The sequence below is a fragment of the Micromys minutus genome (assembly GCF_963924665.1).
Source record: "Micromys minutus genome assembly, chromosome: 22".
Taxonomy (NCBI): Eukaryota; Metazoa; Chordata; class Mammalia; order Rodentia; family Muridae; genus Micromys; species Micromys minutus.
The window spans coordinates 29,189,614-29,215,152 of record NC_137957.1 but is presented as its reverse complement, the minus strand read 5'-3'; the positions used below and the strand labels follow the sequence as shown (position 1 = coordinate 29,215,152).

At 35.8% G+C, this 25,539-nt stretch overlaps 1 protein-coding gene across 1 annotated transcript in view; it reads left to right on the top strand.

Annotated features, from left to right (window-relative positions):
* Nucleotides 1–1,214: 1,214 nt before the first annotated feature.
* SLC6A15 (solute carrier family 6 member 15) overlaps nt 1,215–25,539 on the top strand; it is a gene marked incomplete at both ends in the record, with an annotated part of 33,115 nt that continues 8,790 nt past the window's right edge. Inside the window, 5 exons of the mRNA XM_080935756.1 lie at nt 1,215–1,503; nt 4,504–4,661; nt 5,014–5,140; nt 6,763–6,944; nt 15,244–15,354. Of these exons, the coding sequence (XP_080791882.1) occupies nt 1,215–1,503; nt 4,504–4,661; nt 5,014–5,140; nt 6,763–6,944; nt 15,244–15,354 (867 nt within the window). The remainder of the gene's footprint in view (nt 1,504–4,503; nt 4,662–5,013; nt 5,141–6,762; nt 6,945–15,243; nt 15,355–25,539) is intronic.

Sequence of the window (25,539 nt, the reverse complement as noted above, 5' to 3'; positions counted from 1 at the left end):
AGTGTCATTGTGAAATTTAGGTTTTGTAAGCCATAATAGCAAGTCTTCTGTTAGTCTATTGGCAAGTAAGTGTTAGACACTACTTACAATTAAAAAGTTTGGATGAAAATGAATAGTAAAGCTGTTCTGAAATAGGTTAGGGGCATAACAAATATAAGGGACAGTCTATAAACAGAGGCAGGAAGTTACGACATCTATGACACTTCAAAGTGTTCACCACCAAGCAGTTTGACAGCATTATTATTTTAAATTTATATGCAACATTTCCTGTTTTTTATCTATGAAAAAATAGAAGAAAAGTAAATATAGCATATGTGCACATAAACAGTGCTGACTTCTTTAAGGTTGACAATATATGAATGGTTTTCATCAATGATGAACAGGCAAGATTCATACTTTTGTCATTTAATGCTTCAGAAAATGTAAATGATAAAATAACTTTAAATAGATTGGAAGAGGAAAGAACTATCCTACACTAGGCTAGAGTATTAATGAGTCAGACAGATACTTGGTTTTAGTTCATTGTCTATACTGAGCAGGTAAAATCATATTGAAATACCCTGTTGTTGTATAGTTACTTAAGATACACCTTTCTTTTTATTAGAGAGAAGATCCTTAAAATTAGGCACTGCATATTTCTTTATTGTAACCTATAAGCTAGCTTCACAGTTAATAGTGAGCACATAAATGTATATAGAGTAAGTAATAAATCCGTGGAGGAGACGACAGACAATAGATTTACAAGCTGGACTTGAAATGTATATATATATATATATGAGTGTGTGTGTGTGTGTATAATTTGTAATGAGAAAGCAATAATAGATATAATCTTGAATTAAAGTGTATTTTTCAAAAAAAAAGTTTAACCTAAAGAAAATGTGTGTGAAACTCATACTAAATCATACATTTTTAAAATTATTAAACTCTGAATGATCAAGGTCAATCATGTTTTATAATCTCAGAAAGAGACTCTATCATAAAATGGGCATGAAAGGATGTTGAAGTATTGTTTACATTTCTCATTGTTAAATATCACATTTTAACTTCTGATTTTGTAGATATATACAGAGTATTGGGATCAGATCCGGGACCCATAAGAATTTTTCACCTTGATTCAAGGACTTACATGATATTTTTCTCAGATTTACTAGGTTTTAGGTAACATTTACAATATATATTTGCCTCAAGGTTGTCTTTAAGAAGAGCAATTTCCAATGCCTAAGAATAACAAAGTGGTAAAGAGAGATCTGGATGATGATGTTATTGAATCTGTCAAAGACCTCCTGTCCAATGAAGACTCAGTGGAAGATGTTTCTAAGAAGAGCGAACTAATCCTTGATGTTCAAGAAGAGAAAGATACAGATGCTGAGGATGGATCTGAAGTTGATGATGAAAGGCCAGCTTGGAACAGTAAGCTGCAATACATTCTGGCCCAAGTTGGATTTTCTGTAGGTCTGGGGAATGTGTGGCGGTTCCCATACCTTTGCCAAAAGAACGGTGGTGGTAAGTTGTGTTCATTTCTTTGGATGATGAATTGCTACACTAGTAAACTACGATCAGTTCTTTCAGGTAGCTGGACTTTTTGCTGCAATCTCATTAGTCCTAGAATTGTGAATACCATTAGAAAGCTAGGAAGATACAGTTGTGGGAAGTCAGCCCAGCTCTGGGTTCAGACAAAGTTTCCATAGGAACAGATTAGCGTCCTACAAATTCTCAGGGATTGCTTAAGGCAACGCGTTCTCAAACTTTATTCCTTGGATACTGTAAACATTGCTGAAATACTGACAGGAAATATTTTAACATGTGTTATGTTCTTTATGCGTGCCAGACTTTTGCTTTCAATAAGGATCTCAAGCCAACAACACTGATGAAACGTGGATTTTCTCTCCATGACTTATAGTCACTAAAATTTTAAGTTGTCTCATTCTTTGCCAAAAGCAGAACTCACATGTAATTTAGAATGATTACAGTCTTTAATTTGGGGTTAGCACTTTTAGAACTCATGAGAAGTGTAACCAGATAATCACCATAATGCTAGTCAATCTTTGCCTTTAGAGATTTTACACATTGATTCTAGCTCTATAACTCAGCATCAAAAAATAAAAAAGAGAACACTATTAACTAAAGAAAAACTAGTTTCATCATTATAAACATTTTTATTATGCAAATGTGGGCACATGATTACCAATACTTTTGAAAGAAAAATGCTGTCTAAAAAAAAAATCTATTGGGGAAAATGTCAACACACAAAAACAGGAAGTTCAAATAGCTCTGTAGTACAACTCCAACCTCAAACCAACCAACCAAAGAAACAAAATCCCTAAAGAAACACTTGATGTGGTTGTAGTTTTATTTGACTATAATTATAATCCATGTCAAATAATTATAATCCATGTGAAATGACTAGAAATATTCATGTATAATTTTTCTTAGTTGCTAAGATAAAAGTGCTAAGGTAATGTGGTGATTAAAGTGTGTTAGAGACAAGTGGATAATTCCACCCGGAACACAGTAAGAGTGTAAGCAACCTATTAAACAGATTTACTTTCGAGAGAGCAAAGAATTTAATTGTATATAAAATGTGCGTATACCACTCATTTCTCAGAAAACTGTAATTCCCTAGCAAACTGATAATATTGTATGGTAATTATTTATGGTGTCAAGGATTAGTGTCTGTGTATGACTTTTGTGAAATGTTTGTTTGCTTTCTAGATTTTTGTTTGTTTGATTATCTTTTGCTAACACTGGCAGAAGAGAGTTCTGATTTTGAGACATTTCACTTTCAACACCTTACTAGATACTCTGCCAAGAATGAGGGTGGCCTCAGCTTAGAGTCAGATTTCATTCCTTTTAACATGACATCCTCCTTGATGGAGAGCTATTACAGAGCTGACATATAGTTATTAGTTATTAGGAAAACAAATTCGTCCATTCTCTTGATAGAAATTAGAGTCAAATATTTTCTCTATTATTGATTTCTTGCCTAGAAATAAAATTGGAGAACAATACTTCCTGTCTCATGAGACACACAGGCTGATTGGCCTAGGACAAAGAGTGTGCAACACAGTGTTCTAGAAAGTTGAGGAGTTTCTTTAAAAGCACAGAACAACCAAAAACCCCTACTCATGAATCATTTGAAGCATTTTATAAATAAGAGGGAAAAAAGAGAGGTCTAATATACGTGTTGATTTATGCAGATGTTACATTTAATGCACAAGGCTAAGCTAAGTCTTAGGATTTGGAAGATTCATTTTATTTTTGTAGACACTCTGACAGACTTGGCTCTTTCCCGTGTTTCAAGCCATCTGAACTTTCTGTATCTTGCTCATTTCTTCAGGCTCAATTCCTAAGCCAGTACAATGGGATTAGTAATTGTAACACACTATATTTGTATGAGTGTGTGTGTGTGTGTGTGTGTGTGTGTATGGGCATGTGTGTGTGTTTGTGAGTATTTGTGTGTGTGCCTGTGTGTATGCACTCTGTGCAGTCCACAAGACATTTGTGGAGGTGCATGTTCCTGTGCACCTAGGGAAAGTAAAGGATGACATTCTGTGTTCTTCTACTGTGTCTCTGTCCACCTTACTCCTTTGTGACAGGGTATATTCGCCAATGAATCCAGAAGTAGACTGCCAGCCTAGATATTTGAATACATGAAGTCCAATGAGAAGGTCATTTCACACTGACTTGTAATGTTCTCATATACAAATATACGCACATAACTTTATCTGACAAATTAAATGTAAGAGTGACATTATCAAGCTATTAAATTGATTTGGAAATCACTAGTTATAATTTACACATGATTTTGATTAAAATTGTTTATTTTCTTAACTGTGAGTGTTCAGTTACAAATATAATGCAGATTCACTTTACTGACAGATACAAAGTATGTTAGTTTAGGTTAGTATTTAGTAAGCAATTAGCTAATCAATTGAATAGTTTGACAATGTTATTCTATTTAATTTGTGAGATAAAGTTATGTGCATGCATTTGTAAACACCATGTGAATATGGACATGCATTTGTGAAGCCTTTTGGCACGAAAAGCTATTTCAAAGAATGGATCCTTTACTTTCCAATGAAGCTTATTACCCTTTCAACAAGAAAGTTGGGTTTCTTATAACTGCCTTTTAATGATTATTCTACCAGGCACTACAACTTAAAAAAATTAAACTTTGTTGTTAATTTGTATGCATGTGTTTGTGTGTGTTGCATATGTGTATTGGGGGAATATGCATACAGAGTTCAGAGAAGATTTCATGGGTCAGTTTTCTCCTTCTACTGTGGGTTTGAGGACTCAAACTCAGTTCATATGACTTATGCAGTATAAGGTTTACTCTAACTGCCCTGAGGTATTTCCTAGAGTACTCAAATACAGGATTCAAAGTTTTGAAAGTTTAAAGAAGGCCAGTTCCATTTTCTTCAAAGACTTCTGTTTTATATAAAAAGGAAAACTCTAATATGATATTGAAAATATGACCCATTCTGTTTGTTGTCTCCTTAGGTGCTTATCTTTTGCCATATTTAATTCTACTTCTGGTGATAGGAATTCCACTCTTTTTCCTGGAACTTTCTGTGGGTCAAAGAATTCGGAGAGGCAGCATCGGAGTTTGGAATTACATAAGCCCTAAACTGGGTGGAATTGGATTCGCAAGCTGTGTAGTAAGTTTCTCTCCGTAACATTTGCTCTTACCTGTGCTGGTTTAGATTGAGGGACTCTTCATCTCTGTAAACTCCAAATGGACTGTGCAGTCATGTTTTAGAAGCTACTGAGGTATAGAGAGCCTACTATACAAAGCTATCTATGACAATGGGACAAAATCTGAATTCCATAACACATTTCAATTCAACAAAAGAGATATTGTGTTAAAGAAATGATCACGTCTTTTAGAAACAAACAAACAAACAAACAAAAAGATGAAGACGAAGTTGTAAGGTGGCGTGAATTGAACCCTGATGTTTTAAGGGGAGAGACAGAGGATACATGATGTAATCCCATCCTTTTCTTTTGCAGGTGTGTTATTTTGTGGCTCTTTACTACAATGTCATCATTGGCTGGACATTGTTTTACTTTTCTCAGTCTTTTCAACAACCTCTTCCTTGGGATCAATGCCCCCTGGTGACAAACGCATCTCATACTTGTAAGACATATGTTATATTGTCTTTGTATATTTAACATTTTAAAGAACAGTAAAGGCAAAGACTTTCTTTTCTGCTTTTTTAAAAAAAATGAACAACTTTATTTTAAAACACAGATAAATGTATAGATTTTTAAAATAATTTTTGCATAAAACTCTATGGATATATTTTGTCAGTAGTTGATAATTTTTAAAGGTTTTTTTTATGCATTGAAATATACTAGTTTTATGGAGCATAAAGTACTTAAATACCTTGTTTCGTAAAAAAAAAATAAATCTTTGAGAGGAACATCATAGTAGACTTTCTTCTGCATTTGGAATGGCCATTTTCTTTAATTTTAGGAACATCCAAACCAGAAAGATAGAGTAAACATGTTTAATTTTATTGACTCTTTTCAGATTAATTTAATGCACTTAAGGCTTTAGGGCTTCAGGTTTCTGTTGTAAACCCTGAATACCAAGTTAAGCCTCATATTCATTAAAATCTACAAAAGGAGGGGGCACTGATTGAACTGAATTTATTGTTTTTATGCAGTTGGCTCTACTGTTTTGTAGGTTTTACTTTTTTAAACCTTAAAAAGTAAAAAAAAAAAATTCTATAGAATGCACCTCATTTCTGAACTTAAAAGTTTTCTTTTAGCCATAGGATGTAAAATGTAACATTTTATTTAATACGGTATATACATAATGCACAAAATTACCATTTGAACTTACAGTGTTTTCAAGTACTATTTTGTTAGCATAACAATTTGCATTCATTTTTATGCAGCAATTTAAAAAATGCTGTTTGAATTTTAATCTACAGCACCTGTCACTTCATTCTAGTTCTTTTTTTTTTTTTTTTTTTGGTTTTTTTTTGTTTTAAACAAAATTCCTTTCACCAGTGGTTACTGTAGGGCTAGTGTGTCTGATAATTGTGGATCTGGAAGTAGAAACAGAGATTATGTATTTTAATTATTTCCCTAAGTAGTTCATATCTATTTTAGGAATTTTTAATGCATATCAAAGAGGATACCTGTTTGCTGATTTGACAAAGTTTTCAAATTTTTGCTGCTTGTTGCAAACAGACTGCTGTTGTGAGGGTAGTGGTTATTTTCTAAGAAACAGTAAGAACTATTGGGGTTTGGTCTGCTTGTATGTGTTTGTAATGCTCAATTCTATGTCTGAAGGTCTGGGACTATGAGTGACTTCTCACACTTAACAAGCTTTCATTTGTGTAAACTTTGTTCCTTGGTGTAAAACTATTGGTTAAATATAAGTGGCTTCAGCCAGTCACTGGAGGGATTAAAGATAGGTGGGTTTGGGGTGACCGGGTTGGAGGTGTTGGGAGAGATGAAGGGAGAGCAGAGGAAGGTGCCATGAGGGGAAATGGACTAAGAACATATGGCCAGGAGAAACAGCAAATATCTGGGGTACAGGCCAGCAGTAAGAAGAGTATACTAGGGGTTACCTCCCAGTCATTGTCAAAGCCAAGCAAAACAACCGTAGTATGAATGTCATTTATTTGCAAGCTTAAACTGGTTGTACTACAAAATACTGGCTTAACGGGCTTGCTGAACACAACCCAGTTTCACTTATCCCTGTACTGTAGTCTGAACCTAGCATTTTGTCTCACCCCTCCACAGATATTGAGCCAGAATGTGAAAAAAGTTCTGCCACCACCTATTACTGGTACCGGGAAGCACTGGATATCACCAGTTCCATCTCTGAAAGTGGAGGCTTAAACTGGAAGATGACCATTTGCCTTCTGGCTGCCTGGGTCATGGTTTGTTTGGCCATGATAAAAGGCATTCAGTCCTCTGGAAAAGTTAGTATGTTAGAATCCCTCCTGATCTTGCTAAGCACCATTTGTGGGTACTGTCAATCCCTTTCATGTACCACCAAATTCCACTGACAAATTGTCTGAATACTTTGTCTAGGCATTTACAAATTGACCCAAAGTGGTACATAAAAAAAAAAAAAAAAAAAAAAAAAAAAAAAAAAAAAACTCTAAAAAAGGCATAAGTAACAATTAAAGAGTTTTATAGTGTCATTTAATATCATTCATGATATTTCTTTATTCCAGCATTTGAAAGTCTGTTTATTTTGCTACTTATTCATTATCTGCTGCTTTACCTCTCTGAGTACCAGTCATCCCAGTCACAGAAACCGCTGGAGTGAAGAAGTCACTTTTTCTGCTTGTTTAGTTTTTATCATTTCCTTCTTTCAGGTATTGATTTTAAGAGCTAATTGCATAGTGAATATTCGAATTATGAACTGTTGTGTGTTTCTTAACGTTCTTGTTGTCCTCAAGTAGTTAGAATAATTCAGACCAGCAAAACAGAATAATAAAAGATGGTAAGAACAAAAACAAAAACAAATTTAAAAATACAGTGGCTAAAAGGACATCAGTGGAAGTGGGAAGTCTACGTAGTTTGTTGTTTTTGTTTTATGATTCACCGGGAACATGATTGCTGTCTATTCCTTTGTTTTCAAAAGCATCAGAGTCCTGTTTGTACCACTGCCTCTGTTTTAAAGCTGTTTTCATGTCTCAGCTGCTTCATAGCAAGAATTTAGTGTTGGCTCTTCTCTCTGGTGCCTGATTGTGTGTGTGTGTGTGTGTGTGTGTGTGCGTGTGTGTGTGTGTGTGTAAATGTTTTTTAAAAGGGCAACTCTAATTACTTTTCATTCTAATGAGGCATCATAGGTTAGCAGCGGTCGGAAGAAGACAGTTGGACTATTCTCTATTATTATTAGTGATAAGAATAACTAAAAACAAAAAGCATGCTGATTAATGATGGTAATAATACTAATAATTGCCATTAGTACTTGTGATTTGAGTAAAACCAGTATAAGGCACATATTTTTAGTATATCCTTTGTATTCTTTTTTGTTCTGGGAACAAGTGATTTCTATTTCACACAATCCTAAAAGCTCTAAGATGTAGTTGCTGCTTTTAGAGGCACTTTATTGATGTTTCGAAAGAGTCTGAGAAATTGGAAGGTATACTTAAAGTTCATGAGAAATCAGTCTGAAGGCTCAAATAGGCACATGCATATAAAGAGGGTTTTACTGCCATCCATGTGGTAGGAAACTAGCCATGTGTCACCTTGTCTTGCTGTCCCTTGTCTTTAATTGAAGAGTCTGAACTGGGGCACTGTATGCTGCTTCTTAGTATATTTATGGTCACCCAATGATGGCTTGGGAGTGGAAGTGAGGATGGACAGACGTTGGTCTAATTCACAATGCCTCCTGTTAGTTTAATTTTAACAGTAAATATTGATGCTATTTTAGCCTGTAAACCATAATTGACAGGTTCCTGGCCCCCTTCCCCCCCCCCTGTGGCTGCTATATTTATTTTGCATGGAAGTGGGTGAGCAGGTAACCCAACTGAGTGGCTTTAAATCTTTTGTTAAGTGTTAATTTAGTAATTTTACACAGTGCTTTGATGGAGTGTACCTTGACTATGCAGGAGTCACTGAAGTTAGATTATAAGTAAAGGAATAAACTCTTAAACCATGTCTGGTCACATGCATGTAATTGCTATGATAATGTTATGTGGGAGGAAGAGCCACCTCTGGGCAGGCAAAGCCATTGAAAGCCATCATGATCATGTTTGCTAAGGTTTTCTAAGTTTGGGTCTTATTGTAACTTGAAGAATATTTACTTCTTTAAAATATATACTAGTTTCCACTATGCTAAATTTACAAGTTGTTATTGTATATGTGTATGAAATCCAAAGCTGATGCTACCACTGAGGAAGGGAATGTATGATAATTCCAACTAATCGACATCTCTGTCATATCAATTTTTATAATGAGATTATTTGAAATTTCCTCACAGTGATATTGGTGGTAGTTTCCTATTTTGTCTTTGATATCATGTAATAAAAATGATATCAGTAGAATGGGGTAAAACTTACATAATACATGTGATTTACTATTTCATTGGCAGGCCCTTAGGGAGAGAGTGTTACTGAGGCAGAATTTCAAACAAGTCCTTGCTATATTGTATTCGATGCTCTGATAAACTTCAGGGTCTCTCTCAAAACCATTTTTACTTTTCCAAAACTGATTTCGCAGTTCAGATGGGACAATTTCTAGTTGAACTGAGTGTCTAAATCGACAGTTCTTCAGTATAGAATAGTAAGAGGAACATTTAAAAGAATGAATGTGAAGTTCTGTATGTGCACTAAACAGCTAAGCAGAAGCCTGGAGAAATAGTCACACAGGCTCTGGGTAAGGAGGAGTGCTAAAGGATGGCTGTGCAAATTGTCCTACAGGAGTCCCCAGATGAATGATGGGAATTTGTTACATAGTTTCTTAGACCTGCAAAAACAGGAAGGGAGTAGAAGGAAGGATGCTAACTGAAGCCTGAGTGACAAGAGGGGGATGCTGGCAATCTCTCTAGCCAGGTAAACATATCCCATAGGCAACTTCTGATAGCTTTGGTTTTCCTGCCTTTACTATGGAGAAGAGAAACTGTTGGTCTGTGATCACAGTCAACAACCATTTGAATTAAAATTAGGCAGTATAGTCACAAAGAACAGGACCATGACCAACAATCAGGCTATAGAGGGAATAAAAGTGATAATAGATCCTCAAACAAATAATATTTTTCATAATTCATGATGCTTGGTGTCAGTGAAATTGCTTGCCTCCATAGTAGAGAGCTCAAAATTATTGTGTTTGGCCTAAAAAAAAGAAGCATATCTCAATTTTCTGATAAGAACATGTACTTTGTAGACTATACAAGGCTCATGGGTAATTCAACCTACCTAGTTACTTTGCAAAAGTATTGTTACATTGGGTATGTTTGGAAACTCTCTGGGCCCTTGTTGCAACATTTGATTGAATTCCTGCTCCCAGATTAGACAACTGAAAAAGAATGCTCTCAATTTGCTTCAGCTCTGGGGTGATGTTCCTTGTTAGTATTTCTTTATTATTGATGCACTGCTATGGTAAATACGTTGCATATACTGTTTTCTTTATTCTGTCAAATGGCTTACATGCTTTAACTCTAATTTACAACCAAGTCAATGAATTCAGGAGTAAGTTTACTGCCCGGAGTTAAATACCTAATATATGACAGAACTGAAGCCAAGCAGCCAAGTCCTCAAAAGTAAGATTTCTTTTCTGAATGTGTCTTTATAATAAATATTTTAATATAATATAAAGGAAATAAATTGAAATCTTAATATATTTTTTAAATTCACTAGTTTCACAAGATGAAAGTATCCTATATAATATTTTGCTTGATAAACTAGACTATACAAGGCTCATGGACACCATCTATTTATCTATTTATTTTGCAAAAATATTGTATACTTGCTTTTTACTAGAAACTGCTTTAATGCAAGAAATACAAATAGGAAAAAAAAGCCTATACTTCAGAAGTTTCTGTTCTAGTGGCAAATGCAAACCACAAATTTGTAGAAACAATTTCATGTACTAATGTACAATACCAACGTATCTATGCATGAGATTTAGGTAGCAATATACAATTAAGCTATTATTGATAACACTGTACATGTGTCTATAGTATATACAAGCATATTTAATTAAAAACTTATTAGTTCGTTCAGAAAAGAGTTTGCTATAAAATAGGCTCTTTGTATAAGTGTAAATTTGTGTTCATCAAAAGTGTGGTTATTTTTCATAGTGCTTAATTCAGAAAGATTCTTTTAACTCTTAGAATTGTAAATTAAGTACATGAATCTTTATCTGCCTAGAGAATAACATAGTCAAAGGTTCGGCATACTTAATAGTATTCTCCTGTTTGAAATTCTGACAGTTCTCACAGTTTAATTAGAAATATTTTGATTTTTTCTTAATAACACTTTAAATTCAGATTAGTGTGTTTAAGAACACAGATGTATATTGAACTAATAAAAATGTGAATAATTAGGACCAGATATTTACAATAGAATGTTAAAATATTATATAATAAAGACACTGTATTTTAGAGAATGTGTATATAAAAGAAACCTTAAGCTTTCTATAAAAAGTTTATCTTTTATCTATAGTATTTTTATGTACAGTATTTATTTAACATACCATATTTTTGAAAATCTACTGTCACTGTTGCACCAGTGAATCCCGATATTAATCAAGCACTGTCTGTCCTCATAAAACCTACAGTGTAAGGAGCCTTGCTGATAACTGATGTATTAAGTATAATACTGGAGACAAAGAAAACATGCACTAGGCAGTTATGGAGTTTATGATCCTGGAGTTTGGAAGGAGTCACAAAGTAGCTAATTGGGGAGTTTTGCTAAGATTGTTGGATGAGAGTTACCAGAAGGTTCAGAGACAGGTCACTCACTGTAGGCACAAAAACCATCAGGCATCAAGCCCAGAGGATGCCAACTGCTCCCCTATGAGTGACATAGAGTCTGGGGAGTGGGAAGGAGATAAAGAAAGAATCTTGACCTGGTTGCTTATGGCCACTGAAGTGTCTGCAGACACTGGTCAAACAATAGGCTGTTATATAATGAGCGCTGTAAAGATTTGAAAATGTTTAACAATTAAGCAAACAATAACATCAGACTCCTAGAAAACTCCATAAAAATGAGGGATGGATGCTAAATCTCTGGGATGCAGAGAGGGGAGCCAGCAAAAGAGTCCGGAGAATACATGACCAGGAAATACATTGAGAATCAGGAAAGTCTTTTTTTTTTTTTCTTACCACTTTATTTAAAACAAGACAGAGATACATATACAGACTTTTAAAGGCATTTTGACATAACATTATATGAATATTTTTGTCCATATTTAATTCTTTTAGAGGTTTGATAGCATGCATTAAAATCCCACTAGTTACCATAAGCATGAACTACATGTAGGACAGAACGTAACATGGAAACAGATTTCTTGTTGGGTATAGATTAAGCATAATGATCTGTGAATACCAAAAATTGCCACAAGGTTATTATCTTAGCTCTTGGATTATTAATTATTTGAGGTCAAGGTGTACCACACTCTGAGAGGGTGCTATACATTTATTTATTTATTTTCCCTAAGAAGGACTGAGGCTTTCTTTTTCTTTCTTTCTTTCTTTTTTTTTTCTTCTTTTTTTTTTTTTCTTTTTGGCATTTGTTTTCTTGAGCTTCATATAGCCTGTGAGTTGTTTCTGGGGTGTTCAGAGCTTTCTGGAGTTAGTATCCAATTATCAGTGACTGCATATTATGTCTGTTCTTCTGTGACTGGGTTACCTCACTCAGGATATTCTCCAGATACATCTATTTTCTTAAGGATTTCATAAAGTCATTGTTTCTAATAGCTGAGTAGTACTCCATTTTATAGATATACCACAATTTTGTATCCATTCATCTCCTAAAGGACATCTGGGGTCTTTCCAGCATCTGGCTATTACAAATAGGGCTGCTATGAACATTGTGGTGCATGTCTTTTTGTTGTATGTTGGAGGGTCTCTGGGGTATATGCCCAGAAGTGGAATAACTGGGTCTTCAGGTAGTACTATGTCCAATTTTTATAAGGAATCGCCAGACTGATTTCCAGAGTGGTTGTACCAGTTTACAACCCCACCAACAGTGGAGGAGTGTTCCTCTTTCTCCACATCTTCGCCAGCCTCTGCTGTCATCTGAATTTTTGATCTTAGCCATTCTGACTGGTGTGAAATGGAAGCTTAGGGTCATTTTGATTTGCATTTCTCTGATGACTAAGGATGTCAAGCACTTCCTTAGATGCTTCTCAGCCATTAGATATTCCTCAATTGAGAATGTTTTGTTTAGTCTGTACCCCATTTTTAATAGGATTGTTTGATTCTCTGGTGTCTAACTTCTTTCAAGACAGTTACGAAGCAGCAAACTGAGTGTGACTGAAAAATGTGCAGAGAAAATTTCATGCTTTTGGTAGCCTCAAAATTGTGAAGAGTTATGATCAAATGAAACCCAGGCACCTCTCAGATTGAAAGGTTGCTAGTCATCAGAGAAACAGACAAGTAATCCCAGTTCTGAATCCACCCCAACAAAGTGAAAGTAGGAAATGAAATCATGTTATCAATTGCAGAAGACAATCTAATATTAATCAAAGATAATTGGAAAGATGTCTGTTTTCACCAATGAAAATAGTTATTCTGTTAAAATATTGATTTTTAACACATTGATTTTCTATGCATAAAACTACCTTGAGCTTCAGCTTGCTCAAGTATAACTTCCAGAGGAAGCACACACAAACATCCTGTTTGATACTGCAAGGTCTTTACAGTTACTCAGCAAACAGTTGATTGACATACTCCCTAGTCCAAGTCCTCCCTGCTTTGACAGTGTCCCCTTCATTCTCCAAGGGTCCCTTCCTTTCCTGTTTACACACATTCATATTGTGTAGCTGTTCCATGTTTGTAAGGCTTTTAAAAGTTCAAAATCTGGTAGTGACCTGGAAAGGCATGGTCTCCATTCCCACAGAGCTCCTATAAAAGCCGAGGAGACAGAGCAAGAGAAAACTCAGGTAAGGTAATGTTGGCAGGGATACATGATGTCACAGACAGACAAAGCCGCACCTAATGGTAATACCTCCAAGGTGATTTCACCTCTACTTTGGCAGAAGTGACAGCAGATGGTGGAGTCTGGTTGGAAGAAGAAGTCTTGGGGAGCTCAGCATGACTTCTGAGTGAAGATGGTTCTGGAAGGAGAAGAGAAGCAGTAAATGTGCTTTTAGGCAGTGACTGATCATGCTGAGCCTACTATGTTGCAAGAGCTTCAGGGTCTGGGCTCTGCAGCAAGAAAACTTATCAGGTTAAAGCTCTGCAGGGCTGAGGGAGCAATTAGCGATTTGCTCAATGCCATTAAAAACACTTAGGTTGCACTTAGCAGAAAACAACTCAGTCGGGATGCTTATCTGGAAACCACTTGCATATTGCAGATTCACTTGGAAATCAATGCATCTTTGACTTGAGCACTTGGGTGACTAGAGCTCTTCTCTGAAACAGAGGGACCACAGCTTGGAAGACAATTTCAGAAGTTTTCTTTTCCAGTGGAAAAAATTTTAGACCTATTAGACATCCACAAGGATATTTCAAGAAGATATGTAATGATGGGGTAAAACGTTTCCTTTGGATGACAGCAATTTCCTGAGTTCCTCAGAGGCAAATATTGCAGAAACAAAGGGTTAAAGGATTTACATTGAATGCTATGCATAAAGATCACTCAGTACATGGAGGCTTTACAAGATTACCACAAAACACTGCTCAAAATGTGTTTGAAACATTAACCAAGACTTGTCAGGAAATTCATGACATTTCTTTCATAAATATTGCTTTTAACTATGCATTACAAACAAGCAGCACCATTCATCCTACACCATATTTCTGCACTAACCAGAGGAAAAGTAAGTCAGTGCTTTCCTGTGCAGGCACACAATGAGTTACTATTCAGCCACTGAGTAGAATTCAATCCTGCTATTTGAAGTCACATAGAGAGTAAACATTTTATATATTTTTATAAATTCTGTGCACATGGATGTACACACACACACACGCACACACACACACTACATTTTATTAATCGACTAAATAGAGTGAAGTCTTGTCATTTACAGAAATATGCACAAAGCATAACTTAGGTGAGATACACCAATAAGAGAAACCCAAATTCTAAGTGTTCTTTTGTCTGGATGCTGAAGAAGTCTATTACATAAATATAGAGGGCAGAATAGTAGTTATTCTAGAGGTGGTGGAGGGAAAAAAAGGATAAAAAGCTATTGGACAAGGCACCCAAAAGACAAAAGATCACGACCTAGCATTCTGTCCCACACTAGGGCGGATTTATTTACAACATTTCACTGTGCATCCTGAAATGATTACGAGAAGAATTTAAAGATTCACATCAAAACGTTAATTGTCTTAAAATTGTTGTTCAACATTTTATGAAAGCATTGTTTTATGCTGCACCCCATACATATCTACGACACTATGAATCAGTCTAAACAAAGTATTATTCATCTCTCCAATAAGATATTGAAGAAGGCTGAATCTAGAACAGTCTCCATAAAATGTGACCTTAAGGGTTATCAGTAGTGGTAAATAAACAGTGGCTATCCAGAGTGCAGTGGACTGTTAAACATGGTCACTGGTCTGTCTCATCTATTACCATTTCTCTGTGTTTGCAGATCATGTATTTCAGTTCTCTGTTCCCCTACCTGGTACTTATATGCTTCCTAATAAGATCTCTTCTTCTAAATGGATCAGTTGATGGCATCCGACACATGTTCACCCCCAAGGTATGTACCTTATTTTCCATGCATCCCTTGTAAAAATATCCCCACAGCTATGGTTAAGACTCAATTGCTTTAATATCAATATATTAGATTTCTAAAGTCCAATATGCTAACCATCTCAGAAAAGTGGCTTTTCTCTATTTTCAGTTGGATCTACTTCTTTTTTTTCTTGCTATTTCTTTTAATTAAACAACTTTATTTTAAAAAAACAGAGATAAATGTACAAATTTTAAAAGCATTTTGCATAAAAATATATGAATATATTTTTGTCAGTATTTGATTTTTTTAAAAGGTTTGATAGTATGCATTGAAATCTTACTAGTTACAATGAACATAAAATACATGTAAAACAAAACGTAAAATGAAAATAGTCAAGTTTTCTGGGTTTGTAAAGATTAAACATAATGATTTTTAAATATCAAGAATTGCCACAAGGCTGCATTCTAAGCTTTTGAATTATTAATGATTTAAGGTTTAGAATCTACTTCTAAATTTTAAGACCTACAATTCTGGTTTCATGAGTAAGTTTGTCATTATTTAAATGTGAAAATTCATTCTCCTATTGAAATAGCTTAAGTTTTCACATTGATAAACTTGGGAAACTTTGATCCACATTTACCCATCAACCTCTAGTTGAAGGGTTCATATCCAACTTGAGTAACAGACTGATCATTTGAAACATTAACAACAGCATTTTTCTGCTAGAAGAACTAATGAGAACCTTAATCTGAGGGTCAGCAGGTTAATGATAATATGAAATATACAGGCTCTGGGAAAGGCTGTCTCTTTCCCAGAAAATCGTCTCATGGAGAAGTAGTGTTTTCTGGAGAACATTTTACCCCCTCTGGAGTCTTAGTTATAATGTTATGTGTGAAAACTTTTATAGACACACACATATTTGAGGAAAATTTTTGTTAGCTTCATAGAGAGTGTGAAATTCATACCACTATTCTATGAAATAGATCTAAGCATATTCCTGTGTATCTTGACCCTGGTTACTCATAAAGAACTTGTAGACGTAATGATGCCTTGTTATTTTTAACTGAAGGGAAAACATAAATGTTTGAGAACCAATGTGTTTTTGTGATTCACCAAATTAAGGTATCAGCTCACCATTAACTTGTTAAGATTCTGGTAAGGAAGTCATAAGATACAATCAAAATAGTTGAGACACTAGAGGTTGTACAGAGGATGAATGTGGTGCTGGGTGTCTTGTAAGCAGGGATGTAGGGGGATTAGCTTCTGTGGAATTCTTTGTCAGCTGCCTTGTTTGGAGGTAAAAGAAGCTGTGTACTTTGCATGTCTGGTTTTTAGTTTGTATTCATTTCGTAGAAGCAAAAATGCTGATGTAGGCGTCTGGTTTTCTTCTGTAGTTCAAAAGTGCTCTTTAATATTTGGTGCCCTTGAGAACTTTCAACAAACACTGCTTTAAATTCATAAATTTCAACCACCTTAAAATTAAAATCCTCTACAAGCCTTACCTACTTAAGAACCAAAAGTATTTATATTCAGAGCACTGAATAACCCATTTCCTGTGTTCAATGCAATTCATTCCTCTGGATAAACTTCTAAAAACTACTTTCTAAGCTCACAACTGTATGTCACACACTTCTGCAGTTAGATTTTAGAATAAACTTTAGAAGTGACATAACCTTTTAAATGAATTTAGCATTTAAAATTTAAGCATAAATCAACATTTTTAGTTTGGCATAGGGATTCATGTTAAAATTTTAGTTCCTTTCCTTTTCTTCCCTTCCCTTCCCTTCTCTTCTCTTCCCTTCTCTTTCCCTCCTTTCCTCCCTCCTTGCCTCCCTCTCTCCCTCCTTTCTTTCTTCATTCCTTCTTTCCTTTCCTTTTTTCAGATCACTTTCCAGTTACCACTGATGAAACAGTGTGAGTTTACTCTAGGACAGTGGTTTTTAGCCTGTGGATTGCAATCTTTTGACAAAGTCTGAGCTCCAAAAATATTTACATTATGTTTTATAGCAGGAGCAAAATTACAGTTGTGAAGTAGCACAAAAAATAATTGTATGGTTGGGGTCACTATGACATAAGGGACTGTATAAAGGGCTGCAGCATTAGGAAGGCTAATAACCACTGGTCTAAAGTGATGCTATAAAAATGATAATAATTACACTTTTTGCTTGGTTTCAGTCATCCTTGTTGGTCTCAAACTTAGTTCAGACCGGCACCAAACCTATGGTCTCCTGTTTCACCTCCTATGTTCTGGGATTGTGAGAATGAGCTACTGAATTGGCCATATGTTACTTTTAATTAATATGGTTTATGGAGGGAAGAAAGTGACTAAGCAGACGAAGTACCTAGAAACAGCAAGTGGAAATTCAATTTGGAGGCAGGCAGAAGGAATTGTTGGAAATATCTCTTTCCTGCCATCTAGTGGTAACTCTGTGATAGACAGTTCAATGTATTTGGAATTAAGCATCACAATGATACCTAATAGCAACATAGAAATAGTCCACAAGCAAAGTATGCATATTAGCTAATTGCTTAAATTATGAATACAATAATTATATTTGATAATAATTTGTAAATGATTTTAAATTAATGCTAATTAAAATCAACTGAAGCACGACGTCCCAATATCTGAGGAAATGTGGGAGTTTAAGTGATCACCTATATTACTATTCACTTCTGCCTTTGATTTGCTGTGTATGGTTGGTCTTGTTTCTCATCTTTACAAAGCCTCAGATAACACATTTAACAACTACATGGGCTCTTCTTCATATTAAAGAAAGGAAAACTTGAAAAGTGTTTACCTGTGTTTGCCACTCACAGTTTGCTTACACTTTCTATGCTGGACAATTAGAATGTGTCTGATAACTTTGGGGCACAGAACAGGGCTCGGCCCATCTGCCATCTGGACCAGAAGTTCCTAAAGTTTTAAAGACTGGTGAGTAGGAGATCTGGGCAGCCAGGGAGCAGAGAGATCTCTGCAGAGTGCGCACGGAAAGCGCACCCCAGCTCTGCCTGATCCAGGGACCAGGAACACAGCATTGGAACCTCTGATTCTACCCGGCAAATTTGCAGCGCAGAACAGGGCTTGGCCCATCTGCCACATGGACCAGTGCAGATCCAGGGACACAGACCAGATACAAGGGAAAGGCAAGAACATATCACTGACAAAAAGATGGCAAGAGGAAAGCGAAAGAGTATATCCCAAGAAAACCAAGACAACCTGGCAACACCAGAACCCAGCTCTTCCATAACAGCAAACATTATAATGCCAAACACTCCAGAAAAAGAAGACACAGACCTGGAATCATACCTCAAGATGCTGATAGAGATGCTTAAACAAGAATGGGAGGAAAAGCAAAAAGATTCAGAAGCGCTTAAAGAGGAAACAAGAAAAACACTCAAAGAACTCAAAGAACTAGAGGAAAATAGAACCAATGAGATGAAGGAATGGAAGAGGGAATTTAAAATGGAAGTTGACACAATAAAGAAAACACTAAAAGAGATAACTCTAGAGGTAGAACACCTAAAAAGGAAATCAGGACTCACAGAAGCAAGCATTTCCAATAGACTACAAGAGATGGAAGAGAGAATCTCGGGGGTAGAAGACAACATTGTAAACATAGACAAAACAGCCAGAGAAGATGCAAAAACCAAAAAGCTCCTAACCCAAAATGTCCAGGAGATCCAGGACACAATGAGAAGACCGAACCTAAGGATAATAGTAATAGAAGAGGGAGAAGAGTATCAACTAAAGGGCACAGTAAATATCTTCAACAAAATCATAGAAGAAAACTTCCCTGTCCTTAAAATGAGATGACTATGAGCATAAAAGAAGCCTTCAGAACTCCAAATAGGTTGGACTAGAAAAGAAATACCTCCCGACACATAATAGATAAAACACCAAGTGCCCAAAGCAAAGAAAGAATACTAAAAGCAGTAAGGGAGAAAGGTCAGGTAACATATAAAGGCAGGCCAATCAGAATCATACCCGATTTCTCAACAGAGACTATGAAAGCTAGAAGAGCCTGGAGAGACATCATGCACACCCTAAGAGAGCACAAGTGCCAGCCCAAACTGCTATACACAGCAAAACTATCAATCACCATCGATGGAGAGATGAAGATATTTCAAGACAAATCTAAATTTACACAATATCTGACCACAAACCCAGCACTACAACGAATTTATAGGTGGAAAACCCAATACAATGAGGGAACTACATCCCAGTAAAAACAAGAAAACACCTAAGCAAGAAAACCAAAAGAAGAAAAAGACACAGACACAACTCAACCTACAAAAGCAATAATCGCAGGAAACAGAAACGATTATTCCTTGATATCTATTCACATAAATGGATTCAACTCCTGAATAAAGAGACATAGGCTATCAGACTGGATACATAAAAAAAAAAATCCAGCATTTTGCTGCATACAGGAAACTCATCTCAGAGACAGAGACAGACACTATCTCAGAGTAAAAGGGTGGGAAAAAAATTTCCAAGCAAACAGCCCCAAGAAGCAAGCTGGAGTGGCTATTCCAATATCAAATAAAGTAAATTTCCAACCAAAAGTTATCAAAAAAGATAAGGAAGGACACTTTAAACTCATTACCGGGGAAATCTGTCAGGAGGAACTCTCAATCCTTAACATATATGCTCCAAATAAAATAGCACCAACATTCATAAAAAAAACCCTACTAAAGCTCAAAAAATACATTTCACCCCATACAATAATAGTGGGAGACTTTAATACCCCACTTTCTCCAATGGACAGATCATGGAAACAGAAACTGAACAAGGACACTATAAAACTATCAGAGACTTTGATCCAACTAGAATTAATAAATATCTACAGAACATATCATCCTAAAGTAAAAGAATACAGCTTCTTCTAAGCACCCCATGGCACCTTATCGAAAATTGACCACATAATTGGACACAGAACGAGACTCAATCGATATAAGAAGATTGAAATACTCCCAAGCATCCTCTCAGATCCCCATGGTCTAAGGCTGGTCTATAACAACAACAAAGACAACAAAAACCCCACATACACATGGAAACTAAACAATGCTCTGTTAAAGGATATCAGGGTCAAAGAAGAAATAAAGAAATAAATTAAAAATTTTCTAGAATTCAACGAAAATGAAAACACAACATACCTAAACCCATGGGATGCAATGAAAGCAGTACTGAGAGGAAAATTCAAAGCCCTAAGTGCTTCCAAAAAGAAACTGGAGAGAGCATACATCAGCAACTTGACAGCACAGCTAAAAGCCCTAGAACAAAAGGAAGCAGATACACCCAAGAAGGGTAGACAGCAAGAAATAATCAAAATTAGGACAGAAAGATCAAATAGAAATAAAAAGAACCATTGAAAAAAATCAACAAAACCAAGAGCTGTTTCCTTGAGAAAATCAACAAGATTGATAAAGCCCTAGCCAGACTAACTAGAGGGCAAAGAGAGAGTATACAAATTAACAAAATCAGAAAGGAAAGTGGAGACATAAAAACTGAAACTGAGGAAATTCAAGAAATCCTCAGATCCTACTGCAAATACCTATTCTATACAAAGTTGGAAAATCTGGAGGAAATGGATGAATTCCGAGACAGATACAAGATCCTAAAGTTAAACCAGGACCAAGTAAACCATCTAAATAATCTCATAACACCTAAAGAAATAGAAGAAGTCATCAAAAGCCTCCCAACCAAAAAAAAAAAAACCCAGGTCCAGATGGGTTCAGTGCAGAATTTTATCAGACATTTATTGCGGATATAACACCAATACTCTCCAAACTATTCCACAAGATAGAATCAGATGGAATACTACCTAACTCATTTTTTGAGGGTACAATAACCCTCCTTCCTAAACCACACAAAGAACCTACAAGGAAATAGAACTTCAGACCAATCTCACTTATGAACATCAATTCAAAAATACTCAACAAAATCCTTGCAAACCGAATCCAAGAACACATCAAAACGATCATTCACTATGACCAAGTAGGATTCCTCCTTGGGATGCAGGGATGGTTTAATATAAGGAAATCCATCAATGTAATCCACCATATAAACAAACTCAAAGAACAAAATCACATGGTCATCTCACTAGATGCTGAGAAAGCATTCGACAAAATCCAACACCCCTTCATGTTAAAAGTCCTGGAAAGAATAGGAATCCAAGGTCCATACCTAAACATAATAAAAGCAATATACAGCAAACCAACAGCCTACATCAAACTTAAAGGTGGGAAACTTGAAGCAATCCCACTAAAATCAGGGACTTGACAAGTGTGCCCACTCTCCCCCTACCTATTCAACATAGTACTGGAAGTCCTGACTTGAGCAATTAAAAATCAAAAAGAGATCAAGGGAATACAAATCGGAAAGGAAGAGGTAAAAACATCACTCTTTGCAGATGACATGATAGTGTACTTAAGTGACCCCAAAAATTCCACCGGAGAACTCCCACAGCTTATAAACAAGTTCAGCAAAGTGGCTGGATACAAAATTAACTCAAACAAATCTGGAGACTTCCTATATTCAAAGGACAAACATGTGGAGAAAGAAATTAGGGAAAAGATACCCTTCACAATAGTCACAAAAACTATGAAATACTTTGTTGTGACTCTAACTAAGCAAGTGAAGGACCTGTATGACAAGAACTTCAAACCTCTAAAGAAGGAAATCGAGGAAGATCTCAGAAAATGGAAAGATCTCCCATGCTCATGGATTGGAAGGATCAATATTTTAAAAATGGCCATCTTACCAAAAGCAATCTACAGATTCAATGCTATCCCCATCAAAATTCCAACCCAGTTCTTCATTGAGTGGGAAAGATCAATGTGCAATTTCATATGGAAGAACAAAAGACCTAAAATAGTGAAATCCATCCTCAACAGCAAGAAAACATCTGCGGGAATCACTATCCCTGACCTCAAGCTATATTACAAGGCAATTGTGCTAAAAACTGCATGGTACTGGTACAGAAATAGGCATGTGGATCAATGGAATAGAATAGAAGATCTAGAAATGAGCCCTCATGTATATGGTCACCTGATTTTTGACAAAGGAGCTGTAAACATTCAATTGAAAAAGGACAGTCTATTCAACAAATGGTGCTGGTCCAACTGGCTCGGACTGCCCCAGAAACAACTCACAGACTGTGTGAAGTTCAAAAAAAAAAAAAAAAAAAAAAAAAAAAAAAATAGAAAAGAAAAGAAAACAAAACAAAACAAAAAAGTCATGCTCAATCCTTACACACCAAGAACACATTGACAAATTCCGGGTTACACCCTGTATTACATGTACATTTTGCTCATTGTAAAAAAAAAAAAAAAGCTACATTTCACAACCACTGTGCTCTGCTTAATGGAAATTAGTAGCTGTTTATTAAAGTAAGAGTCTATATGTAATACTAAATCTGAGAATTACTTTTTAAAATTTTATTATTATAAATCTTATAGTATAATTGAGGGGGTAAAAGAGATTATAAACCATCACATGTTTTTGGTTTTTATTATTATAGTCACAAATGTTCTGAGAAAAGCTTTGAAAAACAAGCCTACCTCAGTGTTTGAATGATTTCTGGTCAGGAAGTCTTCAGTAAATATGATGATAAAATGAGCCATGACTTATGAACTTCCCAGTGCATTATAGTAGATGTTTGTATCCCAAGTGTTTAGAGGAATTGTATCTTTTAAATGTATGTAGCCCATAATTTAGTTAAAATAATTTATGGTTGAGTCAGATCAAGGTGCTGGTGAGTTATTGTGCATTTTTTGTTATTGCTGTTTCCTTCTTTTTATGTGTATTCATTTCTGTTTCTGTTTCGAAAACTCTGGCCTTTATATTTGTTTTGCTTTAGAAGGGAAACAAAGAAAGAGAATCAAGAAGATATCTTAGTGAAATTACCAGTGAATAGAAAATTTTATTGAATCCTAAAGAAACACTTGGCTGGTTTAATGTTGGTTTTTACACGTGTTTTGACACATACAAAGCACACTGATTGTTTTAACTCCCTTATATCTGTCTCACCCCTATTCATCCCTACCTTTCCTCAACTCCTATCTTTAAAAAAGAGTACTATTTCCCAATGAACCGACATTTGCCTGTCCACAATCATTATACCCTTCTCCAAAAATCCTTCAATTCTAATTTGTGCTATCCAAATATTATTAAATGTCTGGTCACCTAAAAGAGAGTAATCAACATATATATATATATATATGCTAGACTACAGCAATCACTCCACTCCCAGTATCTACACAATTTCCAGTAAGTCTATTGCTTGTGAAGAAATATATTGCCTGACTCCCCTCCATGCATTGGTTTTGCAGAGATTTATGCATGTTGTCCCAATCACTATGCGTGTATATGTGTTCCTGCCATGCTGTCTCTGGAATACACTGCCTCATGTTGTTTTGCTCTACCTGACTTGTGCCTTGAGGGAGGAGGAATGCAATATATATCTTATTTTTAGGGCAAGGATTTTCTCAGTCTCATATTCTCTGTGTCACTGAACATTGCGGGTCACTGTAGTAAACAGCATACAGTGAAAACAGTCATTTCTTGGATGAAGGAGGAGAACAATTATGATATATGGTTGTAAAGATAAAGCATTAGGACTCAGTTTAAAATTTAGCTTCATAATAGTAGTGTTTCCCTAGAATCTCCATGATGATAATGGTTCCAGGTTCTTAGTAATGGCTCCAGATAAAGGTTCATCCTCTGGAGCTTGCCTTAAATCCACGAAGGGTATGCTTGTTTACCATTTGGGATTTACACCTTGATCAGACCAGAAGCCTTCACAGCTTGGAAAGACAAATGATTTTTTTTCTGAAAACTAGTCATCAGAGATTATATTTCTAGTAAGTTTTATCTTGATGTCTCCATGTTTTATAATTCAAGTACATGATGTCTACCGCATGGCATGGTACCATGCAACTGTAATTATAGTGCAAGAGAAAAAGAAACAAGAGCCCTGCAGCTTTGGGTCCATCCAGTGTAGCTAAATCAGAGGGTTCCTGTTTCAAGTACTACCTCACCTGAGGATCCATCCCACAGCCACTAAACCCATACACTATTGCTGATGCCAAGAAGTGCTTACTGGCAAGAATCTGATATGGATGCCTCCTCAGAGGCTCTGCCAGAGCCATACTAATACCGAGGAGGATACTTGCAGCTAACCATCAGACTGAACATGAGGACCCCAATGAAGGAGCTAGAAAAAAGGACTGAAGGAGCTGAAAGGGTCTGTAACCCCATGGGAAGAGCAAAATTATCAACTAGCCAAACCCATCTCAGCTCTCAGGGACTAAAACTCCAAACAATGAGTTCACATGGAAAGACTCATGGCTCCAGGTGCATATGCAGCAGAGAACAACATTGTCTGACATCAATGGCAGGAGAGGCCTTTGGTCCAGTGAAGGCTTGTTTTACCAGTGTAGGGGAATGCCAAGGTGCTGAGGTGGAACAAGGTGGTTGGTACAGGGCACATCTTTATGGGAGCAATGGAAGGGGGAAGAGGTAATATCTTAAATGTAAATGCAGAGAATTTCCAATAAAAAATGAAAAAAAATGAATGTGTCTGATACTATGGAGGTGATTTTGTTTGGAAATTTTCTGTTGAAAACAGCTGAATTAAGAGGACTACTATATGTCCTGGCTTGCTCTTTTGTTAAATGACTTACTGGCACCATGATCTGAAACTTGGTAGATTTCATATTCTTAGCATTGCCCCTGGATATCACCCTCAATAAAGACAATTTGACCTTAGTGTTAGAAAAAGAAACAAATACCAATTAAGCATTGTTTTGTGGCTAGAAATGAATTTGTTTATCTGCGGAGGTCCATGTCATTGTTCAATAATGCCAATTATTTCTTTAACTATTTTATTACATTGCTGAAAAGATTTGATGGTGTTATAGAGACGTAAGGCACAACCTTACGAGACTTGTTCACACATTCAGAGCACTAGTGATGCATTTATTTTATAATAAAAATAAGAGACTTTCTTTTATTTTTCAAAGAAAAATAAAAAGAAAATGAACAACAAAATTGGCAGGTACAGTATCAGCCGAATGCTACCAATTATATAATGGTTAGCTCCATTAGCAAATTTTCAGCAGAAGCCTCAAAATTGGAGAGACTAATGATGTGAAGGAACTCTTTCACTTGTGCTCAAAATTGGCTTATTATGCTTTGGAAAAGAC